At 46.8% G+C, this 26339-nt stretch overlaps 1 protein-coding gene across 1 annotated transcript in view; it reads right to left on the bottom strand.

The window, feature by feature from the left end:
* PIWIL2 (piwi like RNA-mediated gene silencing 2) overlaps positions 1-26339 on the bottom strand; it is a 727256-nt gene that overhangs the window by 449915 nt on the left and 251002 nt on the right. Inside the window, exon 9 of the mRNA XM_082255773.1 lies at positions 15186-15374. Within this exon, the coding sequence (XP_082111899.1) occupies positions 15186-15374 (189 nt within the window). The remainder of the gene's footprint in view (positions 1-15185; positions 15375-26339) is intronic.

The following is a 26339-nucleotide window of genomic DNA, read 5'->3' as shown; positions in this document are numbered from 1 at the left end:
ATAGTATGATTGGAAGTGTTATAGGCAATCCCATGGGGGGAGTATATATCGAAAAAAAGAGAGAAGGGGGGGAGGTATATGTGCCGCAGAGTCTAGAGAGGACTAGGGTGATGCACTAGTATTGGCTGTGGATAATAGCTAAACAAGGTGGCGCATGCAAGTCATCTAAAAAAGTGAATTCACAATGGCCCAAGGAGACTAAAACCTGATATTAAAAATTATAATAAAACTATAAATATACTGAATATTAAAAATTAGAAATAAAACAGTTCAGGTCTATATCTAAATTAAGTCCCTTGGGTTGAAGTGATTCGAGCAAATATATCCACTTGGTCTCATTCTGGGAGATTTTTCTCCTTTTGCTCTCCCCTCTCCAGTGTCCTGAAATAGAATCTATACCATAGAAGATTAGGCCTTTCGGATTTTTGTTATGGACTTCTAGGTAGTGTCTGGAGAGGCTATGTTTCGGGAAGCCATTTTTTATATTTATGTGCTCCCTGATCCTAATATGGAGGGGTCTGGTGGTACGCCCTACATATTGTAGATTGCAAGTACATTCCACAACATAAGTGACATGTGTGCTGTTACATGTAATGAGATTATTGATTTTATATCTCCTGTGGTTCACCCTCAATATAAAATCTAGCATTTTCCTAGGCTGAGAGGGATTGTTCCTACAGGCCAGACATTTTCTGCACCTGATAAACCCTTTCATGTCAGGAAATATTTTTACACCTTTAGGGGGGTCTATCACATTTTTGACCAATCAGTTTCTTAAAGTTGGTGCCCTTCGGTAGATAAACCTAGGTTTCTCTGGGAGTACTTTGGCTAGTGTTTTGTCACTCTTCAACACTGGCCAGTATCTCCTGAATATCCTTTCTACATCTTTGTATTGTCTGTGATAACCTGAAATAAAGGCACAATCAAAATTCCCTCTGTTCTCTACTGCTTTAGTTTCCAACAGGTTTTCCCTATTCATATTCCTAACTTCCACCCTTTTTTCCAAAATGTCCTTTCGGTACCCTTTCTCCTCAAATCTTTGCATTAAAATAGATGTTTGTTGATCATAATCTTCTAGCCTTCCACAGTTCCTCCTCATTCTCATGAATTGTCCTTTGGGGATATTATTTTTCCATTTCGGATGGTGGCAACTCGTCTTCGAAATATATCCATTCTTGTCTGTAGTTTTAAAAAACGTCCTTGTCTGCAGATGACCCTCTTCTTTAAAAATTTGTAGATCCAGGTAGTCTATCTTTTCCAAATTCCAATGGTCGGTAAAAGTCAGCCCATATGGTTTGGAATTAATTTCTTCCAGGAATTCTTGTAAAGAATCTCTTGACCCGTCCCAAATCATTATGTCATCTATATAACGTTTATAGAATTTAATTTCTGGTATGTTTGGATTGTAAATTTGCTGCTCCTCCCACATGTTCATGAAAACATTTGCCACACTGGGAGCATATCTTGCCCCCATGGCAACCCCTTTGGTTTGTACATAGAATGACTTCCCATACCAGAAATAATTGCTTTCCATAGCCAATTTTAGGCCTTCAAGTATATATTGTATCTGGGTTCTCTTCAAGCTATTGTCCTCATAAAGTGCTTTCTTTATTGCACTAAGCCCATCTTTTTGTTTGATGCTCGTATACAACGAATTTGCATCTATTGTGACCAAGAATTGAGATTCATCAATATTTAGGTTCCTAATTTCTTTTAGCAATTGGGTACTGTCCTTTAAATAAGATCTCCCTTTGGATACCAGTGGTTGGAGGAATTTGTCTACATATTCTCCCAGCCAGGAGAACAGGGAGTCCACCCCACTGACTATAGGTCTCCCGGGTGGATTTTGGGAATGTGATATATCACAGGTGTTTTGGAGGATTCAGGTACCAAATATTTTGCCTCCTTTTCTGTTAGAATGCCAATATCTTTACCCTTCTGTACGTATTCTTTAAGTTTCCTTGTGTATTCCATCTTAGGGTTTTTTAGTCTTTTTTGGCCAAAATAACGAGTCCTCCTCCCTTGTCCGCTGGTCTTATAACCACTTTTGTTTTTTTCCAAATTTCTAATAGCTTTCCAGATCCGTTTACTATCTTTACCATGGGTTTGTAGCTTTTTGATGTACTCCTCCACCATTTTTTTGAAAGCATTAACACAATCATTATTTGGTACTTTGGGGTAAAAACAGAATTATTCTTTAAAAAAGTGTGTTTAAAACGTGTACATATGGGGTTCTTATATTCGCCCTTGATCTGGGAAAAATTTTTGACGTTCAATTTCCGAATGAATTTCTGAAGGTCTATGTAAGTTTCAAACTTGTCTATATCCTTTGAGGGTGCGAACTTAAGCCCCAAATCTAAAATTGCCATCTCTTCTTTATTAAAAACCGTATTACTGGGGTTAAAAATGCCCGTACCTAAAATTCCTTTCTTCCTGCCCCCACGTTTGCCTCTTGCCCGTTGCCTCTTGCCCCGTACCCGCTCCAGTTGTTCCAGTTGCTCTGTTGGTAAGGTACATGATTCCTCCCTTCTTCTCTTTGTGGGGATATTTGGTCCCTCCTGGGCCCTTGTCCCCATCCTCGATTGGTCATGTTGTCTGAGAATCCCCCTCGGTAATTGTACCCTTGGCTGTCTGATTTTCTATTTTTTACTATTTAAGACCATGAGAGTTAACCACTTCCACTTGTACTTTTTAATTAATCCACTCTTTCATTAATTTTTCACACACCCTGATTGTGTGGCCAGTTTTTCATGACTGATCAAATAATTAATTTTGTACGAATTTTATATCATTTTATATCAATTCATATACATTTTAAATTTTTGCCAATATAGCCCTTTACCCTTCAGTCCTAGGCCTAAGGTTATTTCTCTATTAGGCGGATTATTCCGATTATTCATATAATTCATCGACCACAGGCATTTATTTAATTTACAATAATTTTTATTTGTATAATAATAATATTCCAAGCAGAATATCACAAGTTTTTATGTTACCAATATTTGATAATTTTATTTCTACTTAACCACTTTACCTCCGGCCACTGTGCTGCTACTGCGGCACAGTGGCTCGTTATCGTCCAGCGACGTAGACCTACGTCGCTAGACTCCTCCCCCCTGTAGGCGGCGCTCGCGCGCCGCCGGAGGCGCGCTCCCGCTGTTTTCATTCACAGCGGGATTCGGGCCAGGGGAGGAGCTGCTCTTCCCCGATCGTTGGGGAATCTAGTTTGGAGATCCGCCCGCCTGTGTAAACAGAGCGGGCGGATCTCCTAAGTGACAGGGAGTGACAGATCGGAGTGTTCAGCATAGCTGAACATACGATCTGTCCCTGGCTCACTCAGTCACCTCCCCCCCCCACACGTTAGTAAGCACCAGGCATACATTAACCCCTCCCTCTCCAATAAAATTAACCCCTTCCCTGCCAGTGTCATTTTTACAGTAACAGTGCATATATATAGCACTGATTACTGCAGTAATGTCACTGGTACCCCCAAAAGTGTCAAAAATGTCAGTCAAGGGTCCGATCTGTCCGACGCAATGTCGCAGTCCCGCAAAAAAAAAAATCGCAGATCGCCGCCGCCATTACTCGTTAAAAAAAAAAAAACACCAAAAATGACAGAAATCTTTCCCTTAGTTAGTAAACGCAATAACTTTTGCGCAAACCAATCAAAATATGCTTATTGTTATTTTTTTTTTACCAAACATATGTAGCAGAAAACAAATTGGCCAAAAATTTTAAAAAAATTAGATTTTTACATATTTTTTGGGAGGAATTTCATATAAAAAAATGTTAAAAATATTGTTATTTTTTCAAAATAAACGCAATTTTTGTTTATAGCGCAAAAAGTAAAAATCGCACAGGTGATCAAATACCACCAAAAAGAAAGCTCTATTTGTGGTAAAAAAAAGGACGTAAATTTTGTTTGGGTACGGCGTCGCACGACTGCGCAATTGTCAGTTAAATTCGCACAGCGCCGAATCGCAAAAAGTGGCCTGGACGTAAGACAGCAAAATCCTCCGGTGGTAAGGTGGTTAATGTCCGTTTTTTTTAGATTCAAATAGATGGTAGCGGTCCCTGGCATTTTTTAACTTGTTTATGCATCAGACTATTGCACCATGTTAATACCACCTGTGTTAAGTAATCACCACCTGTTTGTGTAATACATTTTAGTAACATGGTAATAAGACCTGTGTTAAAAAAAAAAAAATTTCTTTACCATCTGCCGTAGTGTAATGCGGATAGAAAACTATTTGGAATATAGAAGTTCCGCTTTTTAATCAATACGAGGCGCGCACAATTTTATATCACCCACACTATAAAGTATAAGGCCCGGTGTTTACAAGGGCAGCCGGAAGCTAGTTTAGCTGCTGTGTGCATATAAGATATTATGTAAAGGGCACACAGTTTTCTACCCGGCAACAAAGTGCGACACATTACCCTATTGGACGTTCAATACGATTTTGCGATTGGAGCATTAACAATGGCCCGATTACCATATTGCTACAAATAGGCGGAGATGGCGTGATGACGCTACTCCTGAAGACGTCACACTGACGAAACGCGTAGAGCGTCATCGCGTCACATCCGCCTGGTTGGAACGCACATCCGGTCTGTGGAACGCACGGAGTCCCGGAAGTGCGCGACCGCAACAGCTTTTACCTGCCGATTGTTTCTTATATGTTTGTGAGTACCATTTTCTTTAATTTAATAAAGCGTTATCAAACGGTACTACCCTATGTGAGCCTTTATTCCCCATACATACCCGTGGATACTCCATTCCTAAGGATAGTGTGACGAAGGACTCGGGCAGGTTATTGGACAACACTCCTATCCATAGCACATTCCAGGGAGACCAGAGGGGGACTCAGAGATTATATACCCAAGGTTTGATACCCCTGTAGGGGTAACTAACTCTGGTGAGTGCGGTCCTGGGGGTGCGGGGAGCACAGAGTGATCACCGGAGTCCGGGCACCCTTAAAGCAATATTTAGAAGCACCTGCACTGAAGTCACCTTTTTTGCACTAAATACCTATGGACTATTTTTAATTGTGGGATCACCCCCTTTTTTTAGGTTATGGACAATTTATTCCTTTGAAGCTCTGATTACTGCTGATATTTTTATCTATGGTTGATTTATATTGTTCCATATACCTGCTGTAAGGTTTTGTATACACCTCCATGCCGATATACGATATTACTAGCGGATTTATTTGACACACCCAAGGATAAACACAGTTGTTCACCTTGTTATCACTATTACATGTCACTACTGATTTTAGTTTATGGTTTATTTATTAACATCTTTACATTACCCATTCATAACAGGTTGTGATATTACCACACACCTAACACTGTTATCACTAGTCTGAATTTACATCTTTGTTATCACATTTGTTTTCGGATTTGGCACAATATTCCAGTGTACCTTTTCACTGAACTGGGTCACCCACTACTGATTTAATTTATTCATTGATTTATTCAATCACCCAGAATATACACAGCACAGTATTGTTGCACTTGGCACTTTATAAGCGTTTTATTATCCAGTCACCTGTCACTTATTTATTATTTTATTCCAACAATAATTGGGGAGACATACACCGTATTTGCAATAGTTTTATCATATGTTTTGCACTTTGACACCTTTGGAGATGTGTACGGAATATTAAGTGTACATTGGCAGCGCCACACACCTTCTTTTATTTTCTATTCTTACTATATATCTTCGGAATATAGTTTTAAAGGTGGGCTGCAGCCATCACTAATAGAGAATCTAAAAATATCTTAAGCGTGGATTTTTCTATACTTCAAAGGGAGAACGTTGCAAAAATGGACAGAACCAAGTTCAAGTTCCAAGGAGGTAGGGGCGCCCTCCGGGGAGGGGCCAAGTGACGCACACCTTGAAAAAGGTGCGAATCAAAGAGTTAGACGCCAATGGGCGCTGGAAAAAGACGGCCAGTGCGAGCATCTGGCCCTTAATCGTGGACAACGCCAGGCGCTGGTCCACACCAGTTTGTAGGAAGGCTAACACCCTCGCCACCGAGTAGGAATGAGGAGGGAAGCCTCTGGATTCACGCCATGCAAAATAAGCCTTCCAGGTACGGTAATAGATCTTACCGGACGAGGCTTTCCTAGCACTTGAGCAAAGTAGGAATGACCTCAGAAGAGAGACCCCTGTCTCTCAGGACCTGGCTTTGAACAGCCACGCCGTTAAAGCCAGCGACTGTAAAGCAAGATGGAAGATCGGTCTTTGAGACAGTAGATCGTCTCATAACGGTAGCCGCCACGGAGGCTCGACGGCCAGTTGAATGATGTCCGCGTACCAGGACCAGCGTTGCCAGTCGGGGCCAACAGAATCACCAACTTTGGTTCTGAGACCAACCTGCGCAGGAACCTGGACAAAAACTGGATCGGGGGAAAGGCATACATCAGACGATACCGGTGCCAAGGCACCACCAGTGCATCCGAGGCGTCTGCCAGAGGGTCGGGCGTTCTTGCCACGAACCTTCCCACCTTGTTGTTTAGCCGGGATGCGAACAGATCCACATCCGGGGATCCCCATTTCGCACACAGCATTTGAAAAACCTCCGGGTGCAGGGACCATTCCCCCTGGTCCAGGGTCTGGCGGCTCAGATAATCGGCCTGCCAGTTCTCCACACCCGGATTGTCAACTGCCGAAATCGCCGGGACGTGAGTCTCGGCCCAAGACTGAATGCTGGTCACTTCCTGAGCTGCCCGGGTACAGTGTCATTGTCCGTCTGCACCCGTACAGGGTGATCCTGAAGACGATCCGACCAATGGAGCAGGAACAACCTGATCGCTCTCAATTCCAAGATGTTTATCGGTAGGGATGATTCCTCTACCGACCAAGTGCCCTGGGCAGACAGGTTGCCCAGGACGCCACCCCAGCCCGACAGGCTGGCATCGGTGGTAATCACCGTCCACAGCAACGGCCGATAGGATTTCCCCTCCGCTAAGGCCGGGGACCGAAGCCACCACAGAAAACCCACTCTGGTTTGGTGACTCAGAGACACCTTCAACTCCAAGGACTGAGGGAGCCTGTCCCACCTGAAACAAACAAAGATAAAATTCCCAGTTCAATTTGCCAACCAGTCTGCTTACCAACCAAATTGGCCTGTCTAACAGTTTGCGTCAATACAGGGGTTTAGTTAGCACACATTTGCAAACGCATGTGAAAGCTGCAGGGCCACGTCAAGGCTCCCTGTTACCTGCAGTCCTAACTCTAATGAATTTTAAAGAGTCTCCACAGTGGGAGCACATGCAAGCTAATGGATAGATAGGGGGCAGGTGAGCCTGGAGGTGGCCCATCCCTCCTGAAAGGTAATTGGGGGCATAATGGAAGCCCAGCTGATAGTATTACAGCAAAGGCACCCAGTATGTCCACTCACCAGTACACATATACAACAAAGAAAATGGCCTCTGCCCCCACCTATAACTGGCCTTCATAGCAAAGAACACATGGAAGGGCAACGCACATGAAACAAACAAAGATAAAATTCCCAGTTCAATTTGCCAACCAGTCTGCTTACCAACCAAATTGGCCTGTCTAACAGTTTGCGTCAATACAGGGGTTTAGTTAGCACACATTTGCAAACGCATGTGAAAGCTGCAGGGCCACGTCAAGGCTCCCTGTTACCTGCAGTCCTAAATCTAATGAATTTTAAAGAGTCTCCACAGTGGGAGCACATGCAAGCTAATGGATAGATAGGGGGCAGGTGAGCCTGGAGGTGGCCCATCCCTCCTGAAAGGTAATTGGGGGCATAATGGAAGCCCAGCTGATAGTATTACAGCAAAGGCACCCAGTATGTCCACTCACCAGTACACATATACAACAAAGAAAATGGCCTCTGCCCCCACCTATAACTGGCCTTCATAGCAAAGAACACATGGAAGGGCAACGCACATGAAACAAACAAAGATAAAATTCCCAGTTCAATTTGCCAACCAGCCTGTCCCACCTGGCCAGTATCTCCACTTGGAGAGACCGCGTGTGAAACTGTGCAAACGGTATCACCTCGAAGGCTGACACCATCAATCCCAGGGACCGCATACAGGTTCTGAGCGACGAGGACTCGTTGTCCCTGAGGGACCTGACCTCGCTCTGCAGGGTCCAGAGCTTGTCCTCCGGCAGAAACACCTTCGCTTGGGCGGAGTCCAAGACCATTCCCAAATATGGTAGAAGCACCGAAGGAGACAAAGTCGACTTTTGCACGTTGATGGTCCATCCGAACTCCTGGAGCGTCTGAACCGCAGTGGACAGATCGCGCAGCAGGCTCTAACTGGCACTCGATCTTAACAGGAGATCGTCCAGATAACCCAAGACCGCAATGCCCTGTGCCCGTAATAGGCCCAGAACAGGAGCCAGCATTTTGGTAAAACACCCTTGGAGCCGAAGCGAGACAGAAAGGTAAAGCCACAAACTGATAGTGTTCCTCCGCGATAGCGAATCGGAGATACCTCTGATGACCCCCGAATATGGGGATGTGTAAATACGCATCCTTTAGGTCGATAGAAGCCAGGAAATCTTCCGGCTTTTAAGTCCAGAATCGGACGCACCTTGCCCTCCTTTATGGACACAGTGAACAGATTTGAGTAAAACCCCCGAAATCTGTTCCGATGAGGCACCGGGACGATTACCCCCTGGGCGAGGAGTTCCTGAACCGCCCGATGAAGATCTTGCAGGGTTTTCTGGGGTCAAATGAAGATTTGAAGGAAAGAATCTGTCCCCTGGTCGCAAAAGGAATTCGATCTTGTAACCTGATCGAATGATTTCCTGAACCCACTTGTCCGGTATCCGGAGCAGCCAAGATTGGAGGAAACTGCGCAGACGTCCCCCCACTCCTGAAACGGGTGAGGGCGCCCCCTCAGGCAGTGGCGGACTGTGCCGCTGCACCAGCCTGGGCGGCTTTTGGCTTGCCCGCCCAGGAGTTTCTCTGGCCACCCTGGCCCTTGAAAGGTTTCCCCTTGTCCTGCGCCTTAAAGGCATGAAAGGACCCCTGATTTGGTTTAAAGGAGGGGCCGTGCTTACCGCGGGAAGACTTACCCCCTAGGATTCTGGGGCAACAGAGTGCTCTTGCCCCCATTGACACCTTTAACCAATTCATCCAGGGATTCTCCAAAAAGACGAGACCCAGCATAAGGGATGTCAGACACCGTCTTCCTGGAAGTCTGGTCAGCCGACCAGCTTTTTAACCATATCAAGCGGCGATTAAGTACTGCGACACTAGATAAGCGTGCAGCTAATGGGGCCTCATTCAAGGCCGCATCGCACAAATACATGACCCCTTGATAAATCTGGTCCACCATCCCTAAGCTAGTAGGGGGGGCAGGAGCAGCCACCAGGGTGCGTCTGAGCACCTTGGTCCAATCCGCCGAGGCTTGAGCCACCATGACAGAGGCGAAAATAGGTTTCAGTATGGAACCCGCCACCATGTAGGAAAGTCGGGCAAGAGATTCCAGCCTCCTATCCGTAGGATCTTTAAACACCGGAGAATCCTCGGTGGGTACCAGATTGGCCCTGTTCAATCTATCCACAGTGTTAGCCACAGACCAGCGCAAATCCATAGGAGACGCAAAGGGGTAGATGAGTTGAAACTTCTTAAGCACCACAAAAGTGCGCTTCAAGTTGCGCCATTGTTCATTCAAAGTTTCGTGGAACTCAGCGGGGCAAGGAAATACCTGTGCCACCTTACGGGATCTGTGGGTACCAAAAGAGGAATGTTTTCCCGGAGGATTGGGCTCATCCTCTAAATGTAGTGTTTCCTTAACGGCAATGATCAGCGCATCCATAGCTGCGCGGTCCTCAGCCCTCCCAGGGGGGGGGGGGGTAGAGAGAGTCATCCACCCCTGCATCCTCCGCCTCCCCCTCAGACTGAGAAGAGCGAGACCCTTCAAGGGGCACACTATCTACGGCAACCATGTCAGATTCAGAATCAGAAGAAAGAGGGAGCCTAGGCCCTTTTCGAGCATCCCGTTCAGTCATCAAAAGATCCACTTTGGACGCTAAAGTCGCAAGTGCGGCAGTCAAAGCAGGCAGAGCAGAAGATTCAGAGGAACCTGAATCATCTACCAAAGCTGGGGGGAATTTTCTGTCCTGGGACATAATAAAAAACTTATATTTTTCAAGGTACTGGCCCTTTAAGTGCACCGCAGTACACCGCTATGAAGGATGCTGCAAGCAGACCCCCAAACAGAAATAAACGGATAGCCAGAGGTATTCCCACAAAAAAACAGCAAAGACAGACCCCACAAGTGTTACCACACGCCTGCCGATCTCCTTTGTACAAAAAGAGGAAGTTATGTCACCGCAGGAGGCTGAACCACGACTTCAGACTAAGGAAACATGGTTGCCCATAGAAAGCAATGGGAGGCTCCGGGAAAATGGCCGCCGACATGTGCTCAGGAGAACACATTGCCACACACAAGATGGCGCCGTAAGGCACCAAAATACACTACATACATCGCTGCAGAAGCACCCACAGTGAAACCAGCATGCTGCCCACACCTAAAATGGCGGACCGGCGGTTTTTAACCCCACAGCGGTCGCCGCACGTGTCTGCACCTCCACACACACCATACAGTGTCACATAGGAGAGGGACCCCCACAACCCACATTGCGAACTAGCGGAGTTAAAGTCCCCGCAGGGTCTGGGAGAAAGGGAGCCCCAAAAATGCACAGACATTAGGGGATACCACAGACACACAGGACTGCCAGCCCCAGACAGAGGCCCCACACAGAATATACTTACTGTACCCGATGGCGTGGGTGCCTCACATCGATGGGAAACCTCCCACCCGAGATGGCAGGGGTGCCGTCAGCCAAAAACACAGGACGCTAGCAACGCACGGAAACCGTGGGAGAGACGTCCAGGCGAGGTGGCCACCTCGCGGGCTTTCATCCCTGAGGACAGGGATGGGTCGTTTGCGAGGCCAGGGCGTACGCATAGTCTGCTAAACTCTCGATGGCGGGCTGGGATTCCATAAGGCCCTCTGTCCTGGGATACCAGGACGACCAGTGCGACTCCCAGCTCCGCGACGCTGTCATCATCTTGAAGACTGATAAATAAACAGCTAGTAATGCAAAGAAAAAAAACGCATTTGCAGAAATAAAATCATAATAGAAGAAGGCTGAGTATGTAGCCCCAGCACAGGGAGAGTCTATCTTACTCCTAACTAGGCAAAAGACAAACTGAGTTGGGATGTCAGATAGCAGGGGGGTATTGGACCAGTGGGACAGCCCCCATAGGTGTGTCTATGTAAATTACTTTGTTTTTAACAAGTCTTATGCCTAGCTTGCTCCTATGGATAAGAGGTCAATACCTATTGGTGAAGACTGTATGAGTGGGCGGCGATTGTCAGAGGACGTAAGAGAAATTTTTATTTTTTCAAAATTGTCGCTTTTTTTTTATTAATATTGCAAAAAATGAAAAGCGCAGAGGTCGTTTGGGTACGGCGTTGCATGACCGCGCAATTGTCAATTAAAGTCGCACAGTGCCGAATCACAAAAAGTGGCCTGGACGTAAAGCAGGAAAATCCTCCGGTGGTAAAGTGGTTAAAAAGGGATCAAAGTCTTTGCCAAGTAACTATAGACCTGTTAGTTTAACTTCTATAGTCGGGAAAATGTTGGAGAGTTTAATAAAAGACCACATAGATAAGTTCTTGCTGGGAAAAAATATTTTAAGCAACAGACAGCATGGATTCATGAAAGACAGAAGTTGTCAAAACAAACCTTATTTCTTTTTATGAGGAGGTAAGTAAAATTTTGGACGGAGGGGTGGCTGTGGACGTAGTATACATGGATTTTGCAAAAGTGTTTGACACAGTTCTCCACACACGGCTAATGTGTAAGGTAAAGTCTACTAGCTTGGAAAGATCGGTTTGTAATTGGATAGAAAATTGGCTAAAAGACAGAATTCAGATAGTGGTTAATGATTCTTACTCTGAATGGTCTAAAGTTATCAGTGGTGTACCCCAGGGTTCAGTGTTGGTACCCTTACTTTTTAATATCTTTATAAATTATATAGGGTCTGGGATTAAAGTACTATTTATATCTCTGCAGATACCACCAAGCTTTGCAATGGAACTTCTTTACAGGATGTCTCCAACTTACAAGCTGACCTCAATGCACGGTTTTATTGGGCAACTATGCGGCAAATGAGGTTTAATGTTGATAAATGTAAAGGTATGCACTTGGGGGCTAAGAATATGCATGCATCATACATACTACTAGGTGGAGTAGAACTGGGGGAATCCATAGCAGAGAAGGATCAGGGTGTTCTGGTAGATCATAAGCTTAATAATAGCATGCAATGCCAAGCTGCTGTTTCCAAAGCAAGCAAAGTCCTTTCTTGTATTAACAGAGGCATAAACTCCAGAGAGAGATATCATTTTACCCCTGTACAGACCATTAGTAAGACCTCATCTGGAATATGCAGTTCAGATTTGGGCACCAGTTCTTAAAAAGGATATCGTGGAACCGGAGAAAGTGCAGAGAAGGGCAACCAAACTAATAAGAGGCATGGAGGACCTCAGCTGTGAGAAAAGTTTAGAGGAACTGAATTTATTCTCTCTTGAGAAGAGGATATTAAGGGGGATATGATCAACACGTAGAAATACATAAGGGGTCCATATAGTGAACTTGGTGTTGAGTTGTTCACTTTAAGGTCAACACAGAGAACAAGGGGGCACTCTTTACGTCTAGAGGAATACAGATTTCCTCTCCAAATACAGAAAGGTTTCTTCACCTTAAGAACTGTAAAAATGTGAAATAGACTCCCTCCAGAGGTGGTTCTGGCTAGCTCACTAGATTGCTTTAAAAAAGGCCTGGATTCTTTCCTAGGTGTACAGAATATAAATGGGTACTAAAAAATTTTTTTTTAGGTAAAGTTGATCCAGGGAATATCTGAATGACTCTTGGGGGATCAGGAAGGAATTTTTTTCCCCTGCTATAGCAAATTGAATCATGCTTTGCTATGGTTTTTTTTCACCTTCCTTTGGATGTATGGTTGGGTTTTCAATACTTTTTTTTTTTGGTTGAACCAGATGGACTTGTGTCTTTTTTCAACCTAACTATGTAACAGCAAGAAATTCACCAGAAAATGGCCGAAAGCAGGTGTACTAAGTTGGCTGCTGCCATAGAAGCAGAGGCTACAACAAAATGGCGGCCCTGCACGGGAACGTGGTAATCGGGATCCACAGGGGAACCTCCAACAGCCTATCTACATCATCCAGCTGCAGGAACCTCACCAAGGCCCCCCCCCCCCAATCCCGCGCGGTGCACTCCCTGGCCCCCCATGCGGCCTGCAAAAGAGATCCCTGCCCCAGGTAGTCCCCCACATGGAGGGGTGATCACAACAGGTTAGAGGGAAAGCCAGGAGTGTGAGGGTCCAAACATTACAGGGAGTGGCCCTGCGTCCACCCTAAAATCAACCGGGGGGGGGGGGATGGGAACGTTTACTCAAAATACCAGGAAGCACAGGCGGGCGCCATCTCCTGACAGGACCTCACGCCACCGAAGTGGGGGGCTGTAGGCCAAATAGGAACGCTGCGACATAAGCCTAGACCCTGTCATGTGCGTCCTGGCGAGATGTTAAACTCGCAGGGCCAGTCCCCTCCAGTGGGACTATGTCGCGGCCGACCCAGTGCGAAGCTAAGGCCTGCACGCGCTCGCTGGCCAGACTGGGGTGACCACTGGATATAGAGATCCAGCCCATCGCCCAGCCTGTCATAATTGCTTGAAGATCTCACAGGAAAAAATCCAGAGAAAAAAACTAGCTAAAAAAAAAAAAAAAATTCTACATAAAATTACCTTTTATGCCAGGACCAAAGATCCCAGCAAGGAACTAGGTCCTTACTCCTGACTAGGCAGATTAAAACTGACATTCTATGCAGGAAGCGAGAGGGTATACCCCCAGGGACTGCCCATAGGCGTAGCCAGAAATTCTTTCTGCCTAGTGTCCTACTCCTGTAGGGGGCGTTATTACCCTACTGATATGCATCAGAGGACAGCGTCCATCAATGAACGATAAAGAAATTCAATCAAAAAGGAAAAAATTGCTAGGACCAGTGATCCCAGCAAGGAACTAAGTACTTACTCCTGAATAGGCAGAAAAACTGAATACCTACAGCAAGAAGTACATGTATACCTCCAGGGACTGCCCCATAGGCGTGTTAAAGCTTTTCTCTGCCTAGTGTCCTACTCCTGTAGGAGGCAGTATAAACCTATGGTCATGAAGATGAAGAGCTATGTCCGTAAATTAACGAAAGAAAAAAATGCCCATGTCAAGGAGGGGCTAAAACCTTCCGGAGGTCAAATGGTTAAGATGAGCCCTGATAGGTCTTCCACAGTTCCCTTGTAACCTTCGAACTTGCAACCAAACACTGATGATTCCTGTTAGCAACTGGGCTTGTTTTCATCTGCAACGTTTGCTTCTCTTTTCCTGTACCGACTCTGACATTTTTCACTGACAAGGAGTCCTGCTGAACCACATAGTAATGCTGTCTGCAAGGTACTCACCCAGCCGTTGTTCTGACTCTATCTGCCTGCTGATTTGAAATTGCACGCCTGATGCGGACTATGGCTTGTGTATTGAACTTGCCGCACCAGTAGCTTAATCTCCTTGTTAGTATACTTTCAATGATTCAGTGACATGGTCATCAACTGACCCTGATGCCACTCCATTGTCAATATAATCTCTGCCTCCAAATCGAGGGTTATTTATACTGGCGCAGGAATGGCACTTTTCCACTGCATGGTATGTGTTAGAATGGTTCGGTACGGTTTGGTACAGCGGGGCTTTCCACTACATGGTACGGCGTCGGTATGGCTCACTTAAACAGTACCACCTCGGTTGGGGTTCCAAACAGGCCGTACCGATACCATATCCCACAATCCTTTGCATGCAGCATTGTTTGTCACTACTAGACACTGATTGGTCAGAGAATCGTTGTAATCCCACCCACTTATTACTAAGTACTACAACAGTGGAAAAGCAAACTGAGCCGAGCTGGGCCAAGCAGTGCTGAGTAGAGCCGAGCGGCTACAGTGGAAAAAAACCATAACATGGTCCCTCGTCGTCTCTTGCTCTCTACCCAGGGATATGGAAAAAGGCATATGTTCATTGCTGATTTGTATATTTACTCATAAGTTCATCTTTAAGTCTCACCTGTAATATTCAAGGAAGCTAATATTTGTTCCATCTGCCATAGTGAAGACATCATTTGGGGTTTTGTTCCATTCAATGTCATCAATGCGGTATGTGCGGTTGTTGTACCTGGTTATCACAATGCTTCCAACCAATTCCTTTGTAACTTCATCTTGAAAGTTCCTCTTGCTTTGCTGATACATTAGATGCCTGTGATATGGACAAAGCAAAAAACGGAATTTTTGTAACATCTTACCTGTAAAATTCCTTTCTCTGAGTCCTCCGACAGTCGCCGCCTCTTCATATTCGTCACATATGGGGTATTAGACTTTGCTCCGAAGGAGTAGCTAGGCAACAGAATATGTTAAAGCTTTTAACATATCCAACATATCCCACCCTCAAGGGGTGGTCCCCTCAGTCAATACCCTCCTACTTCCTGCAACCATATCTCAGTTTTAGTGGAATAGCAGTAGAGTATACAACCAAACCCCAAAAGAGGGGCGGGGGCGGCGACTGTCGGAGGACTCAGAGAAAGGAATTTTACAGGTAAGATTTTACAAAAATTCCGTTTTCTCTTACGTCCTCCGACAGTCGCCGCCTCTTCATATTCGTCACATATGGGGACGTCCCAAAGCAGTGCAAACATGAGGGGTGGGAAACACATCCGCGCCGAAAGGCAACACAGTTTCCACATCAAGAAAGGAACCTTACCAAAGGAAGGAAACCAGCTGGGCAACAGCAAAAAACAAGTGCTCAACAGGAGCAACAACCCAGGAAAAAGCAAAAACCAGGGGATACAAAACTTATCCCAACAGCCAGGAGTCCCCAACAAGGGACCCTAGGGAACAGCCGCACTAAGAACCTTGCGGCCAAAGGAGGCATCCGCCGATGCCCGAACATCTACTTTGTAGAATTTTGTGAAAGTGTGCACGGTCGACCAAGTCGCCGCCTTACACACCTGGGCTACAGAAGCCCCATGACGACAGGCCCAAGACGTACTCAGAGATCTAGTAGAGTGCGCCTTCACAGGCACAGGGGGAACCTTCCCCTGCAAGGCATAGGCCTGTTCAATGGTCTGTCTGATCCATTTTGCGATGGTAGAGGCCGAAGCCGCCATGCCCTTCCGAGGACCCTCTGGAAGAACAAACAAGGAGTCCGTTTTACGAAAAGACTCAGTCGATCGAAGGTAAACCCTGATCGCCCGAACAACATCCAAAGAGTGCAATCTCACCTCCTGTGGATGTTTAGGCTTCGTGCACAACGAAGGCAAGACAATGTCCTCATTAAGATGGAATTCCGAAACACGTTTCGGAAGAAAGGAAGGATTAGGTCGCAAGACCACCTTATCCAAATGAATAACCAAGTACGGAGACTTGCAGGACAAAGCCGCCAGCTCCGACACTCTGCGAGCCGAAGTGATCGCCACCAAAAAGGCGACCTTTTTGGACAACAAAGACAACGAGATCTCCCTGATCTGTTCAAAAGGAGCACGTTGTAACACAGATAGCACGAGATTCAAGTCCCAAGGGGGCAGAGGATCCCTCCTAGGAGGAACCAGATGCCGCACACCCTGAATAAAGGTGCCAACCAAAAGGTTGGATGCCACGGGACGTTGAAACAGAACGGCCAGAGCAGACACCTGACCCTTTATCGTAGCCAGCGCCAAGCGCTGATCAACACCCGCTTGAAGGAAAGACAGCACACGGGACACCGAGTACGTGCGGGGTGAAAACCCCCTGGACTCACACCAGGCAAAATAGGCCTTCCAAGTACGGTAGTAAACCTTCCCAGAGGAAGACTTCCTCGCGTTGATTAAAGTATGAACGACCTCCGGAGAGAGACCCCTCTCCTTCAGGACCTCGGTTTCAACAGCCAGGCCGTCAAAGCCAGCGACTGTAAAGCAGGATGGTATATCGGTCCTTGAGACAGTAGATCGTCTCGAAGAGGCAGACGCCACGGGGCGTCGACCGCCAGATTCACGAGGTCTGCGTACCAGGACCGGCGAGGCCAGTCCGGTGCCACAAGATTCACCGTGTTGCGTTCCGATTGAAACCTGCGAAGGAACCTGGACAGCAACTGGATCGGTGGAAACGCATACATCAGTCTGTACTGATGCCACGGGGCCACTAACGCGTCCGACGCGTCTGCCCGAGGGTCGCGCGTCCGTGCCACGAACCTCCTCACCTTGTTGTTGAGACGTGACGCGAACAGGTCCACATCTGGAAGACCCCACTTCGCGCACAACATCTGGAAGACAGCCGGGTGGAGAGACCATTCCCCCTGATCCAGGGTCTGGCGACTCAGATAGTCCGCCTGCCAGTTCTCCACTCCCGGAATGTGAACCGCCGTTATCGCCGGGACATGAGTCTCGGCCCAAGACAGAATGTCGGCCACTTCCCGAGCCGCTCGGGCACTCCTGGTGCCCCCTTGGTGGTTGATGTAGGCCACCGCCGTGGCATTGTCCGTCTGCACCCGAACCGGGCAGCCCTGCAGCCGGTCCGTCCAGCGACGAAGACAGAGACTTATCGCACGCAATTCCAGAATGTTGATCGGAAGGGAGGACTCCCCCTCCGACCAAGTTCCCTGGGCGGACAGAACGCCCAGAACACCACCCCAGCCCGACAGGCTGGCATCCGTGGTGATTACCGTCCACGAGATAGGACGAAACGACTTGCCCCCGGACACCATCGGGGACTGGAGCCACCACAGAAGGTCTTTTCTGGTGCGATGACTCAACGAGATCTGAAGATCCAGAGGTTGAGGTCGCCCGTCCCACTTGGACAGGATCTCCGCTTGGAGACCCCGCGTGTGAAACTGGGCGAAGGGAATCGCCTCGAAGGCCGAGACCATCAATCCCAGACATCTCATGCACGTCCGTAGAGACGAGTGCGGAACGTCCCGGAGGGACCTGACTTCCTCCTGAAGAGTTCTGAGTTTGTCTTCCGGCAGGAAGACCTTCGCCTGCACCGAGTCCAAAATCATTCCCAGGTAGGGAAGACGAACAGACGGACTCAGTGCCGACTTTGGAAAATTTATCGTCCAACCAAACTCCTGCAGAGTTTGCATCGTGACAGACAGGTCCTGCTCCAGACCCTGGCTGGTCGCAGACCGAACCAGAATGTCGTCCAGATACCCCAGGACAGAAATGCCCTGGGCCCTCAATGACGCCAGAACCGGTGCAAGCACCTTGGTGAAGACCCGCGGAGCCGAGGCGAGGCCTAAAGGCAACGCCACGAACTGGTAGTGATCCTCCGCAATGGCAAATCGAAGGTACCTCTGGTGACCCTCGAAGATGGGGATGTGAAGATACGCATCCTTCAAATCGATGGAGGCCATGAATTCCCCCGGAACCAGGGCAGCCACCACCGACCGCAGGGATTCCATGCGGAACTTGCGAACCCGCACAGAGCAGTTCAGAGCCTTCAAGTCCAGAATCGGACGAACCTTGCCCTCCTTCCTGGGCACGGTGAACAGGTTTGAATAAAACCCCCGAAATCTGTCCCGATGAGGCACCGGAACCACCACTCCCTGAGCCCTCAGGTCCTGCACCGCCAGGTGTAGGTCCCGCAGGCGCTCCGGAGACAGTTGAAGATTTGAAGGAAAAAATCTGCTCTCCGGCCGAGAGAGAAACTCGATCTTGTAACCAGACCGAACGATTTCCTGAACCCATCTGTCCCGCACACGGGCCAACCAGGGCTGAAGAAAACCGAGCAAGCGTCCCCCCACCCCAAAACTGGGTGAGGGCGCCCCTTCAGGCCGAACTGTTATGGGCTGCAGGTCCGGATTGGCCGGATTTCTGCTTACCAGACCAGGGCTTCTTCTGAGAGCCCTGACCTTTGAACGGCTTGCCCTTGTAGTGCGGCCGAAAGGCACGAAAGGACCCCTGAGGGGGCCGAAAATTAGCATGCTTCTTCCCAGAAGCCCCCTTAGCCTTGGGGAAATGAGGCAAGAGAGTGCTCTTACCCCCGGTGATTCCCTTAATCAACACATCCAGGGACTCCCCAAAAAGGCGAGACCCATCATAAGGCAGATTGGCTAAGGTCTTACGCGAAGATTGGTCCACCGACCAACATTTTAACCAAACCAGGCGGCGAGACAACACCGCCACACTGTGCACCCGTGCAGCCAACGGAATCAGGTCCAGGTCCGCATCACACAGATACATGACACCCTGGTGCATCTGATCCACCATATCCAGGGTCGCCGGCGAGGCCGAGTCGGCCACCAAGACGCGCCTAAGCATCTGCGTCCAACTTGCGATCGCCTGGGCCGCCATGAGAGAAGCAAACAGAGCTTTAAGCATAGAACCCGTAACAGAATACGTATGACGGGCCAGAGACTCCAGTCTCCTATCTGTGGCATCACGGAAAATGGGTGAACCCTCTGCAGGAATCGCAGTGGCCTTGTTCAAAACTGCAATCGCATGATCCACTGGTGGAGGCACGCACCACCTTTCATCAGTGGCAGGTGAAAAAGGATAACGCAGCTTGAATCTACTTGGTACCGCAAAAGGTTTGCGCAGATCGCGCCATTGATCCTTAACAGCGCGCTGAAAATCAGCATTGCAGGGGAAAACCTGTGGCGTCCTGCGTTTCCTCTGCGTCCCATAAGCCGCCAAGGCAGCGGGGGGACACACTTCGTCCTGCAAACGCAGCGTTTGCTTAATAGAAGCAATCAACTCATCCATGATTGCAAGCTCTTCAGGCGAGCCAGGGGGAGAATTATCAACCCCCTCAACTTCAGCCTCCACCTCAGACCCCACTAGATCAAGAGAGGAGCGGGACCCCGATAGGGAAGCCCCTGCTAGAACAGCCCCATCACCTTCACCCTCAGAATCAGAGGAGAGCACAACTCTGGGCCTTTTGGTAGATTGAGCAGCCACCAGCAGTTGCACCTGAGCAGCAAGGCCAGCCACAATAGTGGCTAAATCCCCCCCTGGGGGGGAAGCAGCGGTCCCCTGGCTTTCCACCAATACTGTAGGAAATTTGCCCTCCTGAGAATCCATTGCCCCTGTAATGCCAGACAACCAAGGGTTAACTGCCCCTTTTAGCAAGCGCGGCAAGCGCAGCCCACCGCGTCACACTCAAGCACAATGAGACCCCCACAGGGATATGTAAACTGAACACAGGCAATGGATAGCAAGAAACAGAAGGATAAAACCTGAGGAGACCCTCGCCGCTGCTGCTGCCTCGATCGGTGTTCCTGGGAAGAGGAAGTGATGCTGCTAGGGCGCTCTATGTAAACCTATGGAGGCTACAAGAAAATGACCGCCATGCATGTAAAACATGCGGCCGGAGCGAGGGCAGGCAAAATGGCGTTTTTTGGCGCCGAAACCGTCGCTCCACAGTGCAGTAATGCACACATGTCTGTATGTAAAAAAAAACAGAACCGATCGCCGCAGCGATCGCTGTAAGTGCCCAAACATGCCATAAAACATGCCCCACAGCACACAGCTTTCCACACTGATCATGCTGACACCCATAGTGTCACACAACTCCCCCCCCCCCCCTTGCAGCCCACAGCATGCAGCCGAGGGATAGGGAGACAAACAGTGTGCATAGAGACAGGTTACACAGTCCCAGACTGACACTCCTCCAGACAGACAGGTCCCCACATAAATACACTTACCTCACCATGGTGTGGGGGACCCGCACAGGCGAACAAGCCGCTACACATGAGGCAGGGAGAGTCGCATACAAGACGCTCCGAACGTGGGTTAAGAAACCGCACAGCGTCCAGTGAGGTAGCCACCTCACCAAGCATCCCTGCACCGAACAGGGATGGGTCGTTCACTATGCCAGGAGCGTTACCTGGCCGAACGCTCGATGGCAGACTGGGAAGCCACTGACCCACGACCTGCGACCAGGGGGATCAGCCCGAGACCCAGTCCGCATGATCCTCTTCGTCCGAAGAACTAACTAACGCTGATAAAACAACAGCTAAGTAAAAGTAGAGAGAAAAACTCAAACAAAAAATTAAAAAGAAGAAAGAGTCTGGGACATAAAGTCCCAGCACAGAGAGAGCCAGCCACTCCTGACAAGCTAGACATTAAAACTGAGATATGGTTGCAGGAAGTAGGAGGGTATTGACTGAGGGGACCACCCCTTGAGGGTGGGATATGTTGGATATGTTAAAAGCTTTATTAACATATTCTGTTGCCTAGCTACTCCTTCGGAGCAAAGTCTAATACCCCATATGTGACGAATATGAAGAGGCGGCGACTGTCGGAGGACGTAAGAGAAATAAAGATACATTTTGACATTTCTAAAAAGCATCCAAAAATTAAAAGGCTGTAGCTCTCCAAGAGAGCGAAGTGTAGACTGGACTCTCATCAGAAAGGCAAGAATTTTAAGTTTGTTACCCCAGCATTTCCTAATATGTGCCGGCAGTACCATGAACTTGTAACAGAGTCTGTTTTCATATGTATTGCTTCCTTTTATGTGAAAACCCTGGTGTTCCTGCCAGTCCCTTTGCTATCCTATGAAAAACTCACCACACTAAGAAGGAGAGCACACCATGATCACTTCTCTAGGAAATCTGAGAGCTCAGCCAATGATCAGACTTGACCTGACACTACTCCCCCTGCACAGTCTTTCAATGGAAAGTTCAGTGTGCTGTTGCTTTTCCTCCCCTCAGCTATTATGCAGCTGAAAACAGAGGAAATATGATCACTTCTAAAAATATTTATATATATATATATATTTATATATATATATATATATATATATATATATATATATATATATATACACAAATGTTTTACCTTTCATTTCAATTTTAAACTGAATAGGTTTTACAAGGTGATCATTTACAATCACTCAAAGATCTAAGACTTTTTCAATGTACACAAAAGGCCTATTTCTTTAAAATATTGTTCACAAATCTGTCTAAATCTGTGTTAGTGAGCACTTCTTTGCAGAGATTATCCATCCACCTCACAGGTGTGACATATCAAAATTCTGATTAGATTGCATGATTTTTGCACAGGTGTGCCTTAGGCTGGCCACAATAAAAGGCCACTCTAAAATGTGCAGTTTTATCACACAGCACAATGCCACAGATGTCACAAGTTTTGAGGGAGCGTGCAAATGGCATGCTGACTGCAGAAATGTCCATCAGAGCTGTTCCCCGTGTATTGAATGTTCATTTCTCTACCACTCTACCACAAGCCATCTCCAAAGGCGTTTCAGAGAATTTGGCAGTACATACAACAGGCCTCACAACCGAAGACCACGTGTAACCACACCAGCCCAGGACTTCCACATCCAGCATCTTTACCTCCAAGATCGTCTGAGACCAGCCACCCAGACAGCTGCTGCAACAATCGGTTTGCATAACCAAAGCATTTCTGCACAAACTGTCATAAACCGTCTCAGGGAAGCTCATCTGCATGCTCAGCGCCATCATCGGGGTCTCGACCTGACTGCATTTCGTCATCGTAACTGACATGAGTGGGCAAATGCTCACATTCGATGGAGTCTGGCACTTTGGAGAGGTGTTCTCTCCACGGATGAATCCCGGTCTTCACAGTACAGGGCAGATGGCAGACATGGGGTCGTGTGGGTGAGCAGCTTGCTGATGGTATGGTATGGTATGGGCAGGCGTATGTTACGGACAACTGTAAAACAGTGCAGATATTTAAAAATATCTGTAGTGTCTTTTAGAAGTTTCGTTCAATAGCCAGGCTGACTTAACCACTTACCGACCGCCGCCCGACTATATACGGCGGCAGTCAGCCCCTCCCAGGCAAAGTGACGTTACCGGTACGTCACTAGGCTGGGAGCCAATAGGGGGCGAGCGTGTGCCGCCAGAGGCGCGCTCCCACCCCCGCTCGTTCCCTAAGCAGCCCGCGCGTGTGACCGGCGGACCCGATGTCCGCCGGTCACTCGCGATCGTCGGGTGGAGAGGGAGAAAGGCAGGTGGCTAATGTAAACAAAGCCGCCTGTCTTTCTCCCCTGTATAAAAGCACAGATCATATGGTCCTGGAATGTAGGACCGTTGATCTCTGCTGTTACACACACAGCCACATCCAATCACAGTTAGAAGCACGCCCCTAGGGACACACTTAACCCCTCCCTCTCCATTAAAGTTAACCCCTTCCCTCCCAGTGTCATGTTTACAGTAGCAGTGCATATGTATAGCACTGATTACTGTAGTAATGTCACTGGTACCCCCAAAAGTGATTCCTAGTAGGAGTGTAGGAATCACATCAAACCTACCAGTGGGAACTCGTATTTACACTATACCAGTTGTCACCACCCAGCGTGGAAACGCAATATCCCGGGGGGCCAATTTCATAGGCTTCGGCGTAATTGTTCCAACCCGGTAGATTATTGTGACCAAGGTGACAAAATGATGGAGTGCTTCTTGGACAAGGGGTACCCTTTACCCCTTGTGGAGGGAGCATTCCAAGCACAATTGGAGCCCACACAAACTCGCAAACACATCAAGACGAATAATGTCAATACGGTGAGATTCATAACGGGTTTCAATGATCAATATAGGGCTATTTCCCAGATTGTTAAAAAACATTTCAATATCCTTCGCCTCGACAAAAGATTGGCCCCAGTTTTACCTCCCACTCCGCAAGTTACCTTTAAACGGGCACGTATTATTAAAAATATTTTAGCCCCGAGTAAGTTGAAATCCCAGTCGCGGGCCCTTTATATCAGGTCCTATTTTGATAATAGAACTGGGATTTTCCAATGTAGGAAACGAGGATGTTTGACCTGTCAATTAGTAGTCCATGCATGTACCTCCATTGTCCATAAAGAGGACACCTTTATTAAGCAATTTATTACATGTTCTACTGAATATGTGATCTATGTGCTGAGGTGCCCTTGTGAATTAATTTACATGTGGCGCACCATGCGTACTCTACGAAAACGTATAGGGGAGCACCGTAGATTTATCCAAAAGGGGTGCGATAAACATAGTGTCCCTCGCCATTTTCTGAAAAAGCATAATAAAGACTTTAGAAAACTTGAGGTCATGGCGATTGAGACAATTCCTAAAGGTACCCTAACTGACAATGAACGTTTCTCTCTCTTATGTAAAAGAGAAATTTATTGGATTTATAAATTTAACTGTTTGACGCCCAATGGTCTGAATGAAGAATTGGAGGTCAACAGTTTAGTCTGATCTTGATATTAGGGATTGTTGGGCGGTACCTCAAACTATTTTCTCTTTTCTTTTTGCTTTTTATCATAACCTTCTTGTTCCATATTTATATTTTTAATATCATTTTTATTTAATATTTATGTATAGATAAAATGTTTTTATATATATTTGCATAATATAATGTAATATAAACATGAGATTTTTTTACATACGAGTATTTATAGATTTTAGATGTAGGTTTTTAAATATTTGTGTATTACACATGGTATTTATTCATTTATTTATGATCATGTGTAGTGTTACATATAGGCTTGTTATGCCACTTCTATGTGCTTCATATTTATTTATGATCTTAATCTAATGATACGATGTGTTAATGGCCTTTTATCATTTGCTATTTGTATAGCCATGAAGCATATTGGATTTCCTACATTTATGGGATGCCTTGGGAATTCCGTGTTTTCTATATTTATTTCTCCTTGTTTTACTTCTTTCCTTCCTATAGTTTTTTCAAAAAGATTCCAATTGGTTGGTTGGTTTACTCCCGCCTACACCACAGGCTTCTTAAGGCTTCTGGTTGCCAGTTGCCACAACTTGATAAAGCTATACATAGCGAAACATGTAGTTGTGGCAACCAGAAGCTCTTTAGAAGCACTTGTGATACTTCATCCGCCCCGCCTGGCCTCTGTGCATCCCCGCGGCATCCTTTCCGGCTACTGACGTTATCCACGTGTCACCTTCGGTCCGCACGTAGGACTCGGCTTCCAACTACGCATTGGCCCCGGTTCAGTGAAGCGGCCGAACACAGAACCGTGTGAGCCACTACTATCGGAAGTTCCAGCCTTCTATCAGGGACCACCTTTTTTTTCATCTGAGTCACCTGATGTCATTGCGAGTCCCACGATTATCACCAGGGATTGCCACAGCTCCCTATGGAGATCCAGAGGCTCCAGGGTCCGGTTTGAAAGTACTTTTATTGATTTATTATTTTTTATTGTATGTGTTCATTAAACTTTTGAGGCCTATTACAAAGACCATTCTCTGAGGTCAACATTTGTATTTTTCCCATCACAAGTGCACACCTGAGCGCCATCCTTCGCTTCTGTTTGATTCCTGTGTTTTGTTTAACTCTTGTCTTGAATATCTTTACAGTTATTTTTGACTGAATAACCACTGACCTACTGACCTTAACCACTGTAAGACTGGAAGGATTTGCCCCCTTCCTGACAAGGCCCTATTTTGCGATACAGCACTGTGTTATTTTAACCGACAATTGCGTGATTGTGCGACGCTGTACCCAAATAAAATTGACGTCCTTTTTTTCCCACAAATAGCGCTTTCTTTGGGTGGTATTTGATCACTTGTGCGATTATTTTTTGCGCTATAAACAAAAAAAGCAACAATTTTGAAAAAAAAAAAAAATAGAATTTTTGTTAAGTCTTACCGTAAAATTATTTTCTGAGTCCTCTGACAGTCGCCGCCCCTTTTCAAAACCATTACGATTGGGTAATGACTGCACTACTAGGAGTAAGCTAGGCAGTTATTAAACAGTTAACACAGGTTTTCTTAACCAGACACACCTCTAGGGGGCTGTCCCTCAGGCATTATCCCTCCGCTACTTCCTGGATATTCTCAGTTCTTGTAGCAAGCAGTACCGCAAGGCAAACAACCCCATATCTATAAAATATATACCAGAGGGGCGGGGGCGGAGACTGTCAGAGGACTCAGAGAAAATAATTTTACGGTAAGACTTTACAAAATTTCTATTTTCTCTTACGTCCTCTGACAGTCGCCGCCCTTTTTCAAAACCATTACGATTGTGATGTCCCAAAGCAGTACAAAGGTGTGAGGGGTGGGGAAAAAAACGCAACCATCAAAGAGGTAACGAAGTCCACCCTAGGCAAAACATTGCCCTAAAGGAACTGGAAAAAAACCAGGACAACGAAAAACCAAAGAAGAGACCAGACTCTTCAAACAACTGCCGCACTGAAAACTTTTGCAGCCAAAAGAAGCATCCGAGGAGGCCAAAACATCAATATTGTTGATTTTTTTTTA

This window comes from Pelophylax lessonae, assembly GCF_965119305.1.
Source record: "Pelophylax lessonae genome assembly, chromosome: 4".
In the NCBI taxonomy this organism is placed as follows: domain Eukaryota; kingdom Metazoa; phylum Chordata; class Amphibia; order Anura; family Ranidae; genus Pelophylax; species Pelophylax lessonae.
The sequence above is the reverse complement of the archived record's forward strand: the minus strand, read 5'-3'. Positions and strand labels throughout refer to the sequence as shown.